Here is a 15,535-nt window from a genome sequence, read left to right as displayed (position 1 = left end):
TTTTAATCTCTGGATAATGATGGCAGAATTCAAGTTTTTGGGTGAACTTTTACTTTCAGGACACTCTGTACAAATCAAGTATTAGCTGCTTTGCATGAAGTATTTTCTCATTTTCAGACTAAATTAGGATATTTTGGGTGAATGCCTGATCCTTATGAAGCCCCACTACTGTTTGAAACCTTTTGGCCATTAAGAAAACTCTTATTTGATTGCTAACTTCATCCTCTAAGAAGGTTAGTTAATTTTGGTCCACTTCAATCATCATCTAAATTTAAGTTGTATGACCTCAGGCCAATCATTAATATTTAAAAACACACCAGCAGCTATTTGAACCACTGTGAGAGCGTCCAGCTGTATTTCATTGTATTTTAGGTTGGTGATACAGAAAAAAAAAAATAATACAATATCTGCCCACATATAAATCAATGGGCTATATCCTGAGAATAACCAGCTGGATTTCACTAACTTTCTAGATGTTAGGTATATACAGTGCCCTCCACTTATAAATATGAGCAAAAAGGCAATGAAAAAATGCCTTTTATTGTGTATCATATTGTTGAATGGGCTGCACGGTGACTCGGTGGTCGCCTCACAGCAAGAAAGTCACTGGTTGGAGTCTCAGCTGCGGGCCAGTTGGCATTTCTGTGTGGACTTTGCATGTTCTCCTCATGTTTGCATGGGTTTCCCCCAGGTGCTCTGGTTTCGCCACCAATCCAAAGACATTCACTATAGGTTAATCGGATGATCTAAATTGGCAACAGTGTATGAGTTTGTGTGAATGCAAGTGTGTATGGGTGTTTTCCAGTACTGGGTTGTGACTGGTTGGGCATCTGCTATGTAAAACATATGCAGGAATAGTTGGTGGTTCATTCCACTTTGGCAACCTGCATAAATAAGTCGAAGGTAGGTGAATTAATATAAGCCAAAGGTGAATTAATGAATGAATATTGTTGAAGTAATGAATGACTGAATGAACAAATACAAAACATCACAATTATTGGCACCCCTATGACTTCATAGAAACTAAATTATTATTTATTTATTTTTTTTTAAAGTAGGCTATATTCCCATTTATAGTGTATTTTTGTGTATATAGTAGGAATTCTCATTTTCAGCATCAGGGAAATAATTAAAGAATCCCAGTCCATTGGAAATGTTATGAATCAGCCTGGAAATGGATGTGTGTCTTTCTTATCTAATCACATTTGTCTAAAACATTTCCTTTTAACAAAGCAACTTTTTGACCAATATATCTTGGCAATATTGCAGAGTGGTGTTGCTTGGCTACATATGAATTTTAGAAAATACTAGGTTGGATTGCTTAACAGAAATATTTCCATGTTTATCCTATAAATAAATAAATAAATGGATAGATAGATAGATAGATAGATAGATAGATAGATAGATAGATAGATAGATAGATAGATAGATAGATAGATAGATAGATAGATAGATAGATAGATAGATAGATAGATAGATGGATGGATGGATGGATGGATGGATGGATGGATGGATGGATGGATGGATGGATGGATGGATGGATGGATGGATGGATAGATGAAAGAATAAAATGAATGAATGAATGAATGAATGAATGAATGAATGAATGAAATAACAAATAGATGAATGAATAAATAAATGAATGTATGAATAAATAAATTAATAAATGAATAAAATAAAATAATGAATGAATGAATGGATGAGTAAATGAGTGAATGAAAAAATAGATGAATGAATGAATGAATGACTGATCGAAAAAATGAACGAATTAATAAGTAAATAAATAAATGGATGGATGGATGGATGGATGGATGGATGGATGGATGGATGGATGGATAAAATAATAAAATGAATGAATGTCATTTTGTTCACAAAATAAGTGTTTTTGCATCATTGCATTTTTTTGAGTAACAGTTTGAATTCTTATTTTTGTTTTTATTAATGTTGCTTAGAGTGATGTTGCTTGGCTTCATTTCTATTGAGAATGGGCTACAAAGTTGTATCTGTACAATTGTTACATCAGCGACAATGGATATTTGCACAGCTAGTGTTTTTCAGCCAATGATGAACTTCTGGTGAAAGCTTTATGTGACTATTTTCAATTTTTTGAGGCTCCTTTTACAGCAAAGATGTTGTAATGTAATTTCAATACTTTCTGTTAAAAAAACAGAAACATTAATTTATTATTTGAAGTGTAAAAGGAGATGAAAGGCCGTTTCAACGCAGATGCTGTCTAGTGCAGAAATTCCCTTGAAAATACTGGGGTAAAATTAATTTCCACATTTTAAAGACATGGCACGTAAAAATATAATATAATGCTTCTTGTTTGGTCTGATACCCACTTTATATCACATCTCAGCCAGATTGTGAAAATTGCTATTTTTTTTTTAAGAAATCAGATCTTAAACAAGGTGATTTTTTTATAGAATGACAATTCTCTGGAAGCCCTGCAGCTGGCTGACTGAAATTAAAAGTCTGTGTACATATAGCCCATTTGGTTGTGAAAATTAGTTGCCCTGTGTCTCAGTTAGTCGCCCAATAATGGCATCATTGCCAAAAAGTTTTCTAGCAACAAAGTTTCCCTTTGTATCATAACATAACCTTGAGATTAGAATAAGTAAATGAAATACTCTAATTTAAACTTATGTATAGAAGAGTAATTGAGGAATTATATATTTATATAAGAGCAATTGAGGAATTTATATTTATATACTGTATACAGTAAAAAAATAATCTATTAACAGTCACTTTAAGGCCTTAGTTGAAGTTGAATCTTTTCACTGAGAAATAATTGATTTGAAAAGACCTTGGCATGTTATCGTCTCAAGGAGTCCAAGAGGAATGGCAGTAAAGTGATGAGGAACGGCAAGACCAGACTGACTCTATCCTGTGCCACCACCAAAACAGACACGCCAGGGAATACAAATCTGCCAATGAGAAGCACACATTCTACTGATTAACAGCATGGGCCAAAATAAAAAAAAAGTTAACAATCCTTAAAGCAAGAAACTCTCTTTTTCGCCTTCCCATTTGTTTCCTTAGGGTCTGAGAAGTAACGCACCTATTGACTTCAGAACATCTGTTACTCTTTCACAGCCCGAGGCTTTGGGAATCTTCAACAATTGGTGACTATTTGGAACTTTTGCAGCACGAATGAAAAGCATAGATGACATTTTGCTCTGACACTTCAAAGATAACTGTGTAACTATTGCTGTGTGGATTTTTTTGTGCCATCCGTAATGCTCTGGGACATATTTGCTTGAACATATGTACACACGGAGTACTGTCCAGAAGGCTTTCTACCCACATTGGTCATCTGTAGCCTGCCATATAAAAATTCCCACAGGCTGGTTCCTGTGACAGGGCAAACGCTGAGAATCGCCTGGCTCTGAAACCAACATGGCCGGCTCTCAGGAGAATATACCCATAGGGCTACCCTGGAGCCAAAATGGCTGCATCCCATGGGCAGCATACCCACATGGATGCCCTTAAAGCCAATATGGCCAAAATTCCAGGGTGCAAAACATCTTTGTTGGAGAAAGACTCAAAATGGCCAAATATTAGTGGCGGTGTCCCAAAGGAGGATGTATGCACTAGAGCCAAAACAGCTGACAAAGCTTCAAGCGGGCCACCTTTTCAAAACACAACTAGCCAAATAGCCAGATGTTTATGAATCAAAAACTATTTAGTCATGACAGCGTGCCTGAGTGATTTCACCTCTCGAGCCATAAAAAAAAAAAAAAAAAAAACGCAGATCCAAATCATCTTCCTCGTTGCCAACTATGATCTGTTTCTTGGACTGTAATTTGGAGACAATTAACTCGCCAAGGACAGTCAAGCAAAGCGAAGTCCATAAAATCATCGCGCTCACTTGTAGCTCAGGAAGAGATTATGCATCAATTTAGGGCGTAATTAAAATCTAAAATTGCGCGATTGAAAACCGACACCGCTGACGAGCTTTTAAATGAGAAGTTCATGTATTCTGACACGGCAAAGTTCACTTCTAGACTACTGTGCGATCAGAATCTGACTTTTCACAGAAATCAGGCCTCTCAGTTGGCTAGATAATACGCCTCGGTGGTAAGGCAGAATGAGTGTGCTGATGTCTTTGGTAATTGTGGAGGATTAGAAATGCATTGAGTTTGAAATGACATTAGTTGGGCTAATTAAATTCTGGACGATTGTGCCGCACTTCCGCTAGGATCTATGCATTCTATGAGAGAGAGAGAGAGAGAGAGAGAGAGAGAGAGGCGAAATGGAGAGAAAAGAGAGAGGGATGTGTGAGTGTTTGTGTGTGTGTGTGTTTAGGTCTTATCTCCTTCAACAATGCAACATCCATTCAGCCCTGTGGAAGAAATTACTGCCTGCAGCAGGTAGGGAGAGAATATGTCACCGGCAGAATCAGACAGAGTGAAACAGAGGCAGAAAAGAAAATGGCAAGGAAAAAAAAAAGAAGGCAAAGCCTGTGGAATGGAAGGCTTTATTCATTTGTAGTCAGACAGCCAACCTCACTGATTATCTTAATTATAATTTGTTGAGGTTGAGAGGTCACATATTTCTCATTAGCATAAAACTTAAGCGACCGGATTATAAATTGGTGCGTTAGAGAAAGAGAAAAGAAGATATAATATAGGAGTTTTTATTTCAAAACCATCCAATTATCTCTAAGTTGTGTTTTGATTTAGATTGAGTTGGGACTTGGCTTTTTTTATCTGCATACATTCATTGCTTATTAAAGAGCCAGGCTAAATATGGTTTTCTGTCATGGCTCATGTGACCTTATTGTTCTTTGCTTGCGTTCAGGGTTGCTGATTATTGCATTTTATTTCGCCATAAAAGCACAAAATGAAAGCCTTTAGGAGGCATTTAGAGTACAATGGCACTGGTTTAAGCTCCTGTCCTTGACGGTGCCCTGAACTCACAGTTTTCTAATCTCCTGAAGATTTTATGTGTAAAATGTTTGCTATATACATTTATGCATTACTCCAATTGCTACTGAAATGTGTAGCAGTATCTGTTTGTGAATTATTATAATTATTATGAATTTTTATAAGTATTTTAATTGAATGGATTTAGTTCATAAAACTGGTCTAATAACTTTTTTTGAATTGGGGTTAATTAAGTCCAATCAATTAATTTATTTTTGACAAGTAATGAGTAGTGGTTTTTCCCAGTGCTGGGTTGCAGCTGAAAGGGCGTCTGCTGTGTAAAACATATGCAGGAATAGTTGGCGGTTCGTTCCGCTGTGGCGACCCCTGAAAAATAAGGGACTAAGCCAGAGGAAAATTAATGAATGAGTACTGGTGTAAAGTACCACATTACAAATACTCAAATTACTGTAACTGAGAGTAGTTTTCCCTGAGGAATTGTACTTTACTATGTGGCTTAAGTACTTTCACTTTTACTCGTACAATTTTACTGCTATTTTTACTACTGGTACTTTTACTGCATTATTTTTCTTAAACATGCAGTATATACTTTATATGTTAATGTTATTTATTTATTTTTATTTTTTTTTGGTCTGTGGTGAAGTCTATAAGAGTCTGACTCATACCTGTCAACCATCCCGTTTTTCCCGGGATTCTCCCGTAATTTACAGTTCTATCCCAATATTATCCCGTAAAGGTATTTTCCCTTATTTCACCTGTATTTTTAGTCTTTCTTTGAAGGGTGGCAATAAACATTAAAGAGCCGATCCTTCCTATACACAATCCATACTGCTGAACCACCAGGGGCCGCCCCTTGCTCTTAAATGTGAGTTACTATGTGCTTTCGGTTTATTTAGGCATGAAAACACCGTAAAATAAATATAAAAATGGTGGGATTCCTTTTCCTTTTCATTAAAGATGAAATCTTCGTATAGCAGTGCGTAACTGTCAGCTGACACGCTCAAGACTGATAAATGGACACTGTTTCCCAAACGGATTCTGTACAATGATTTGAAGTGGAGCGAAAGTCTGGGTTTTGAGTGCATGTTTGAACAGACAAATACACATAATTAATAATATTGACATCTAAAGATGTCAATCTAAAGATGTCAAGATGTCAAGATGATTGACATCTAAAGATGTCAATCATGTTTTTTTTTTGTTTTTTTTTAAACACAACTCATTTTGTCATGAATGAGCATGAAAAGTTAGGAAAGCAGTCATTAAAATGTTAGATGTGTGCATTTTTAAAGTGGCACCTGTTGTTTAACGTAATCAAACAAAAATCTTAATAAATGAGATTCATTTGTTGTTGCCATATGGCTACAGGTACAGGATGGTCTGGCTGCTGACCCATTAAACAGGAATCATGAGACTGATTATTCTACGAAGGAATCCAATAGTTTCTGGTTGTAGACATGCACATATGTGCACTCTCAGAAACTACTACACCTAACCCCGCCTCTAACCGCATCCCCTCACAATTATGTCACTTGCTCAGCCACACTTGCATTTGTCTGAGAGTCCATGTCTGCACGTGCATGTCTCACCATTGGATTACCAAGCAGATTACTCAGTCCCATGATTGCTGTCTAATTAAATCATGGATAGAAAAAATAACATGACTGAATTGCATGTATTCTATTTATCTAGGTTTAGGGTGCCAATTTGGTGGAATCATTTTCACAATGTAATACTCACTACCTACTATTTTGAGTACTTTAAGAAAGACTACTTTTTACTCATACCATGAGTAGTAATTAGAACGAATGCTTTTACTTCTGTATGTATGTTTATATATATATAGAGGGTGGGCGTTTAGATAGATAGATAGATAGATAGATAGATAGATAGATAGATAGATAGATAGATAGATAGATAGATAGATAGATAGATAGATAGATAGATAGATAGATAGATGGATGGATGGATGGATGGATGGATGGATGGATGGATGGATGGATGGATGGATGGATGGATGGATGGATGGATGGATGGATGGATGGATGGATGGATGGATGGATGGATGGATAGATAGATAGATAGATAGAATCAAACTATTTAAATCAAACTATTCAAAAGATCTAATTCTCAACAATGACTCCTATCCCAATCCCTAATGCATAACATTATTCATCCACACATCGTAACTCTTACAGACTCCTTGAGCTCTCAAATTAGCAGCATTATGCGGATTTGTTTGTTTCTTTGCTTTAGAAATAGGCTGGTGAATAGCAATAATCCCCAGTTGTCATCCAGCATTAACAGATTATGATTTCTCTCCAGAGAGATAACCATAACTTCACAAGCACAGTTTCAACACCTAATGAAACGTCTTCAAAATATATGGAGGAAATAATCAACATATTCATGCTTAATGTGGGCATTTAAGTGCGTGCAAGAGAGGAACTGCGCATTTATGGCTGGTATAAACAGATGTGTATTTTTAGCCACCTCAGCAATGGTTAGTCCAGATGGGAAAACATGCTCTCTACAAGAGACCAATTCATCAGACAGGCATTTAGTGCTCTTTAATTTACCAGATATGAAGACAAATACACAGATGAAGTGAGTCTGGAATTGTTCAAACTAAGGCTGCACAATATATTGCAGAATTATTGTTATAATAGTAAATGCAACGTACATATGACATTTATTTTATGCATTGGTTGTTTATCTAAATTTGACCAGTCAAATGGGGCCATCTTTATCGCCACCTGTACTGCTATGGCCGGAGCGGCCCAAAGGTGAACCCAGAGCTGAAAATAAACAATAATGGCGGGAGTTGACACAAGAGAGGAAAATGACAGCAGCCAATCAGAGTCAGAATATCTGCTGAGCTTTTTACGCATTAACAGTGTTTTAAAGTTTTTGGGGTCCATTTTAATGATCTAGGCACAAAGTCTAAAGCGCATAATGCAAAAGCATTAAAAGTGTTTCCGAATCCCCTTTTGCTTTTTTTAAGGACAGACCTATTCTCTGCGCCCCAGCGCATGGTCTAACAGGGTTGCACCTATTCCCTTAATGAGTTAAGTGAGTTTTTTGAGCATAACATGCATTAAACCAATCAGAGTCTCATCTTATATTTATGAGTCAGTTGTATTGGGCCATGGCGCATTTGCTATTTACATGGCGGACTTTGCAAGTGGAAAAACTGAACACTTAACTAGCGAGTAAACAGTTAAACAGTCCATCTGCTGTGGGAGGATAAAGAATGAGCCTCCTCCATTCAGCCTCTTTACTTTCTCTTTTATTTACTTTTACTCTTCACTTTAATCCTTTACTTTCTTAATTAAGAAAACAATGTTTTACGCACTCCACTGAAGACATCATAAGCCAACATATTTATGATTGTTAATCATAAAGATTTGTTTCAAAACTATTTCTGAATTCAGCTATAATTACCAGCAAATGAATAAATGAACAATAATAATGATGTGTGGTTAAAAAAACAACAACAAACGAGTTATATCCATACACATGTCCTATTCTACACAACTTTAGACCAGCTTTTAGTTGGTCAGTGGCGTGATCTATTTCAGTTTCTCAAAATAGCAACGTGCCAACAATGCGCCTTAATACACCTCTTTTTTAGACCGGGACATATGTGCACCCATATGTGACAGGATACAGGTAAATATCTACTGCTGTATGAATAATAAAATAATCCTGATTTAACGTCCACAAACCGGGATTGAAGCGTCTTTTTTTTATAATTGTTCTGACACGCGGCTTTGCTGATGAAGTAATTCTGAAGTGAATTGCAGTAATTTATTACACACATACACTGTTTTAAAACATTTTGAACTTGTAAAACTCACTCTTGATCATGTTTGATGATGATTGATGATCCTAGAAAACTGAACAGACCTTTTATTCCCGTTGCTTTGCGCATATCCTGTCTCGTTGATACGATTATATGCGTTACTACGGAGACATGTTAATGCGCGCCTGTCAATCAATATTGGTTGGCGGGGGGACCGCACTCCTACGTCAAGTTGCAGTCAGTCTGAAAACCACTCCAATTGGTCCACTATTTTTATGTTGTTAAATTAAAAAAAAAAAAAAAAAAGACTGGCTATGTTTATATCACCCTAATATGACAATCTATACACTACACCTACACACATGTCTGTCTCAGCTTTAAAAGTGAATTGAAAACTGAATTTTTCACCATAGGTGCCCTTCAATGTGTTTTACAGTAGCAGTTCCCTGCCATTTCATTTTATAGTAAAATAGGCTTACCACAACTTATTTTTATAAGAATTTGCCTTTTACCACTTATGAATGTCATACAGTATGACATTGTTTACAGTATTTTTACTGTAATGTATTTAAATTTTAACCTATGGCACTACAAAACTTTTATAGTATTTATTAATGAGTTTAATACATTCCAAACAAGTGACAAGATCATGTACAACAGTATTTTTATTATTCTTTGGTATTATATCCATTTTAGATGGTTTTCTAAAGGTAATTTTCATTCATCAATCTATTTACCTATACATTTTGTGATACAAGATCTCATTTGTCTTCAACTACAGTAGCGCTACTTGATTACTTTGATTACAGTAGAATACTGTTAATTCCTAATATGCAGTAAGTCACTGTAAAAGTTTTAAAATCCCACAATGCAGTGCATATTACAGTAATGATCTTTAAAGGGCGTATGTGGTATTTTACTGGCTGTTTTGCAGTAAATATTTGTGGCAAAACAGTGCAGTTCAAACCACATGAATGCTTTGTGTAATGAAAGTCTGCTAAATTTATTTTCATGCGATTTGATTCAAACCACCCCTTTTTCCTTGCATAAGTCTTACAGATTACCATCGGATGAAACATGTGAACTGACAACTGGCATAATGACTCCAGAATGAACTGTGCATGTGTGATGTGCACACACTGTGTTTGTGTGTGTGAGTGTTTTGAAGGGTAAATCACACACATAAAACACCGCAACATGCTTGATGCGATCAGCAATTTGAGGATGAAAAACATGGAAATTTATGTAATGATCTGAGTTTTAATAATTGCTGTAAGTGCTGTGTGATAACCAATTTAAATATGTCTTCCCTCTCCCTTCCTCTCCTCGTCGTCTGACACAAATGCATACTGATATGATTTAATTTTAAGTGCGCTGTTTATGTGAAGTAATTGTGAAATTGATGTAAATATCCAAAAAGGGGTGAGAGTGTTACGCTCTGGAAGCGAGTAAGTGGGTCAGAGTGTTGATTTGTATTAAATCTTCTCAATATGGATTCCCTTATCCGAGCTCCAGAGATCCACTGAGGGCAGTCGCCGTAATTGTGCATTGGTCCTGGAGCTGAAAATTGGTTATATATTGATGTGATATTGCGCTGGGGATTGGAAGGAGGCCACAGGAAGTCCAAACAAATAAGTGGGTTGGGGAGGAAAACGGAAATCTGGATTATCTCTATTTGAGAATCAAGCCAGAAGGGTGGAAGCTCGGCGCTATTATCGATATAACAAAAGGACAGAAAGCTACAGCAAACACAAATGCAAACGAACAAACCTTTTTGCTAACTTTTTACACTCTTTTCTGCTTCTCTTCAACACTTTAAAATGAGTTCATGTGTATCATTGCAACTTTGTTTCAAAATAACATGGTATTCGTTGCTAATTAGTGCATCGTTTTACATTGGTGGCTTAAGACTTTGGGTTCATGTGCAGAACTTTTAAAAGGAATAGTAGTTTGTATATTCCAGAGACTGGTTATTTATATTTGCATTTTTTTATATTCAGCACACTGAATATGGCCTTCATTAAATTGCAGTGTTAAATTCCTGTGTCAGTTGCTTGGATAGAATCCACTTCTTGAACAGTTATAGTACAGTTATTATACAGTTAATACAGTTATTGTACAGTTATGTCTGACATATTTTTCCTCCATCTCAGTGACCTTCTGGCATTTAAGATACACTTCTTTTAAAAATGTAAAAATTTTGTGTGTTTTTTACTGACATTAATTAACACTTTAAAATGTATTTTATTTTATTTTAATTTATTTTTGTTAATTTAATTTAATTTCATTTCATTTTAAGGAACGTACGCGCTATGTCTCTGCTGTGTAATTACTGTCAATTAGAGTAAAGGCTCCTACACACCGGGACGCTTTTCGTTTGCGTTTATCGTCAGCGTTTTACGAGATGTTTTTCAGTATTCTAACCAAAGCGCTTTTCACTGGCGTCAAGCTGAAGAGTATGCAAAATCACTCTTTTGACGTTAGATGGCGCTACACAACTTTAAGCTTCTGACACCTGCTTATAACACAGAAGAAGAGGAGGAGAGGAAGTTTACACGTTTGTTGTTAAAGTTACTGGTGACTCGAACAAGTATGGATAGTTCAAGCAGCAGCTCCAGCTCTAGCGATGAAGAAATGATTGTTCACCAGAGCAATAAGCAGCTCCATATCGCCTCTAGGCATCTTCTTCTATGAGCGCTCGCACTGAAAGTTTAGTGCTTGAGTGCCTCCAAGTGCTGTTTATTGTAACTTCAGAAGCTCCGTGCACGTGAGCAAAAGTGCCGATCTGATTGGTGGAGAAGATTTTGACGCGGCGCGTCAAAACAAAAAAACGAGCATGAGGCGTTTTTTTCAAAATGATGCTTTTGTGGCTGCCGTTTTGCGCGTTGGTGTGCACGATCACATTGACGCCCGTTATTTAATCGCGAGGCGTTAAACGTTGATGGAAAACGCGAGCAAAAAACGTCTCTGTGTGTACGGGCCTTAACTGTTAAATCTGTAATTTTATGTTTTTTTACGTAATTAAAAAAAAAAAAAAGTAAAATAATGGCAGTTAAATTACAGAAGTTTACCATAAAATAAATTTCCTTATATTTAAAATTCTGGTAATTTTTTAAAATTTAATATCCGTAATCATCTCCACCCCAGCTGCTGGAAATTAATTGTAAAATACTTTCTTTTTTTTTTTTACAGTGCAGTTTGAACCTGAATCAGACAGAAAATGAAAAGGACGCAGCTGAACCTCATGCCTGCTCTCTTAAATAAAATCTGACAAGTGTCCTTCACATATATTTAGGTTATAAGCATGGGTAAGTAATATGAAACGTTCACATATCTTTTACGAGTTCATTATTTGAGATGTAGAATGCACAGAAAGCAGCCGCATAGAAAGACACTGCAGCACTGGTGAAGATTGTAGGTGTTTACAGCGGTTTGACGGATAAATATTAATTTGTAGCTAAATTGTTAGCGGTGCCAAACAGCATTTCCTGTTGTTTACATCTTCGTTTATGTCCTTGCCACGACATACCATTTACGCTAGAAACTGCATGTGTTTGATCAATTTTAACAAATAAAAATACAGGTTGTGGCTCACAATCCACAGCTTCTGCTATTTTGGTCAGAGCTGTACGTTCTTTGAGGAGTTTTTAGCTGAATCCAGCAACGAACTGAGAGAGATTCTGGAAGCTGTCCTTTGTCAAATGCTAGGGCTATATCTTTTTATAATTTTCTGGAACATAATTAAAATTAAATTGTAAGCATTTTGCTCTTTGTGTTGTGTCTTTGGGAAGCCCAAATACAGAAACAGAATGAACTCTGTGGAAATAGCAGTGTTTGGACGGCATTTTAGCTTCCTCTAAAAATGTTTGCAACTTTTTTTTTTTTTTATCTCCCTTCGTATTGAACTTTGTGTAAATTACATTCAGAGATGTTGTTTATGTTCACACAGCTACATTACACATCAACTGAAGTTTAAAAATATTTAACAAAACCACAGTTTTAAATCTAACAAATCTACATTGCGCATTGGTGGCTTAAGACTTTGGGTTCATCTGCAGAACTTTTAAAAGAAATAGTAGTTTGTAGATTCCAGAGATTGGTTATTTATATGTGCATTTTTTATATTCAGCGCACTGAATATGGTCTTCATTAAATTGCAGTGTTCTCCCTGTGTCAGATGCTTGGATAAAATCTACTCCTTGTACAGTCATAAATGCCTGACATCTTTTTCCTCTGTCTCGGTGACCTTCTGGGCATTTACCAACTGCTCGTCAATATTTCCTTGATTAGAAGCCAAGATGAGGAGGTTGTGGGGAAGTATGCCGAGATTTAATATTTCTGCGGAAATGTGTAAATTTAATAAGAGCTTCTTCAAATTGCCTCCGTGCTCTTTTACATTATAAGATAAGCTATATATTATGAATAGTTCTTGTCTTCTCTGACTTGACTACATTTACAGAACTAGCCTGTCATCCTATTCATCGCATTCAATATTCCTCATTAACTCTTTCATGAGTGAGGCGAATTTTTGCCATTTGAATTGTTTAAGATACAGTGAAGTCTTTTTTGTTATTCATGTGATTTGTATAAAAATTATTGAAAGTTTCTTTAAAAAAATTACATGTTTGTATGTCCACTTATGATCAAATTACCAACAAATTATTACTTTAAAATGTAAATTTAATTTTTTTATTTTATTTTATTTTATTTTATTTTCGGCTTTGTACCTGATTTGAAATAAATCATAATTTAATTTAATTTAATTTAGATTAATTTAAATTAATTTATCGAACTTTATGGGAAGAAACTGTCAATTTTTATTTTATGTTATTTTATTATTATTTTATTATTATTTTTATTATTTATTTATTTATTTTATTTATTTATTTATTTTTTGAGGTATGATAACATAAAATACATAACAACCACTGTTTTAAATCCATTTATTTATTTATTTATTTATTTATTGATTGATTGATTGATTGATTGATTAAGGTATGATAACATAAAATACATAACAACCACTGTTTTAAATCCATTTATTTTGTGATACAATATCAGTTACATGAATGGTGCTATTGTCACAATAAATTCACGTGACTCATACTGACATTTTCAACAGGTGGCCTGACAAAAATATTATGCATTCTCAGTAGGATTTGGATAAAAACAGATACATCTATTCTTCAACATTCCCATCTCACTTAACAAATAGCTAACAGAACAAATAATTAATTGCCACAGATCTTAAGTCAAAAAAAAAAAAAAAAGAAGAGAAAAGAAAAACATTTTTAAAAATGTTATAAATAATATAATGGTAATGAACAGTAAAATATGTGGCACGGTGGCTCAGGGGTTAGCACTTCCCCTCACAGCAAGAAGGTGACTGCTTTAAGTCCTACCTAAAAGCAGTCTATGTGAAGTTTGCATGCTCTTCCTGTGTTGGTGTGGGTTTCCTCCAGGTGTTCCAGTTTCCTCCACAGTCCAAAGATATGCCGTATAGGTGAATTGAATAAACTGAATTGTATAAGAGTGTGTGTGAATGCAAGTGTTTATTCTGCTTTTTATTCACAACAAAGTTTTAATAAAATGAAGACTCTTCTGACAGATTCACTGTTTACATCAAAACATTCTGAGGCCTTGAAAGATATGTATATATGATCAACAATGACACCACTCTCTACCAATTCACATTACTTTAATCAACAGTACTTTAGTGGGGGGAAAGAGTTTAGAGAGGAAGTATTTTCCCAATAGCTGTTAAATCAAGTTAACAATCACTTGACCTGCGTCAGCCTTTACAACATGTTCATGCACCTCCTGGACTTGTTTATATCTTTCCACATTTGATTACAGAGTTGTTGTTTGTTAGCGGCGCTCCCACATATCATTCAACCAAAATGTACTGTTATCGTCTCATTAATACGCATAAATTCCTCTGTGGTAAATCTTGGCAGGGGTTTAATAGAAGTCCTTGGCTAGCGAGCCCAAGGTTAGCACCGCGTCTCTTGAGGATAATTAGCACTGGCTCATTACAGGCGGACGGAGCAGCGAGAGTCCCCCCGAAGCCCCCGTCGAGCCGAGGAAAATGCTCAGCACCGACAGCCTCGCAGTCAAACTCCTTACATCAGATCATATATGACATGCACGCGCTTCGCAATCATGCAGTACCAGCGCGCCGAGGACTGCAGGGTGAAGTCTGACTGTAATCAAGAAGCAGGCTTGAGTGAAAGCCGGATTGAAGACAAAGGCCCTGTGGAGCTGATGATTTCACCGCAGGTTTAGACAATGTAGAGGTACTGCAGCCTCAGACTGAGGTGGGAGATGAGTGGAAGAGTTTGAAGTGTTTTCGAGTTTTTTGAGATTCTGGGAATATCACAGAACTTGCCGCTTTTTGGGAGGAGAAGGGGACGAAAGGAAGATTTCTGAGTCCAAAAATTCAACCCACACACAGACCCTCGGGTCTCAGGGTCTCGCTTAATTACCGAACTTCATTAGAGGAGTTGGCAGTGGTGAGTGTGTGACTGGGCATTTGGCCAGTGCTGCAGGAATGAGACCAGGTCTCACTGTTTGATCCCTCAAGATAGTCAACTTCTCTCCAAACCAAAAGTCTATGTGTGTGTTTGTACTTGTTGGTGGGATTTGTGAGGACACAGATGGGCATGACTTTGGTATTAAAATGTTGAAGTGATTTATGAGGACATGCCTTGGGTTTAAAATATATTCAACAGGGTTGTTACACATTCAAAATGTTCCACATCAGGTTTCCTGAGAGTGTTGGGTTTAGGGGTAGAGTAAGGCCATATATTAATCAGTTTTTAAAATATAAAATGCATTACGC

At 36.1% G+C, this 15,535-nt stretch overlaps 1 protein-coding gene across 1 annotated transcript in view; it reads left to right on the top strand.

Annotated features, from left to right (window-relative positions):
- LOC141377471 (uncharacterized) overlaps positions 1-15,535 on the top strand; it is a 516,632-nt gene that overhangs the window by 399,874 nt on the left and 101,223 nt on the right. The window contains exon 6 of the mRNA XM_073921717.1: positions 11,887-12,002. Within this exon, the coding sequence (XP_073777818.1) occupies positions 11,999-12,002 (4 nt within the window). The 5' untranslated portion in view covers positions 11,887-11,998. The remainder of the gene's footprint in view (positions 1-11,886; positions 12,003-15,535) is intronic.

The sequence above is a fragment of the Danio rerio genome, chromosome 14 (assembly GCF_049306965.1).
Source record: "Danio rerio strain Tuebingen ecotype United States chromosome 14, GRCz12tu, whole genome shotgun sequence".
NCBI lineage: Eukaryota > Metazoa > Chordata > Actinopteri > Cypriniformes > Danionidae > Danio > Danio rerio.
Note: the sequence above shows the minus strand (reverse complement) of the source record. Positions and strands in the feature narration are given on the sequence as shown.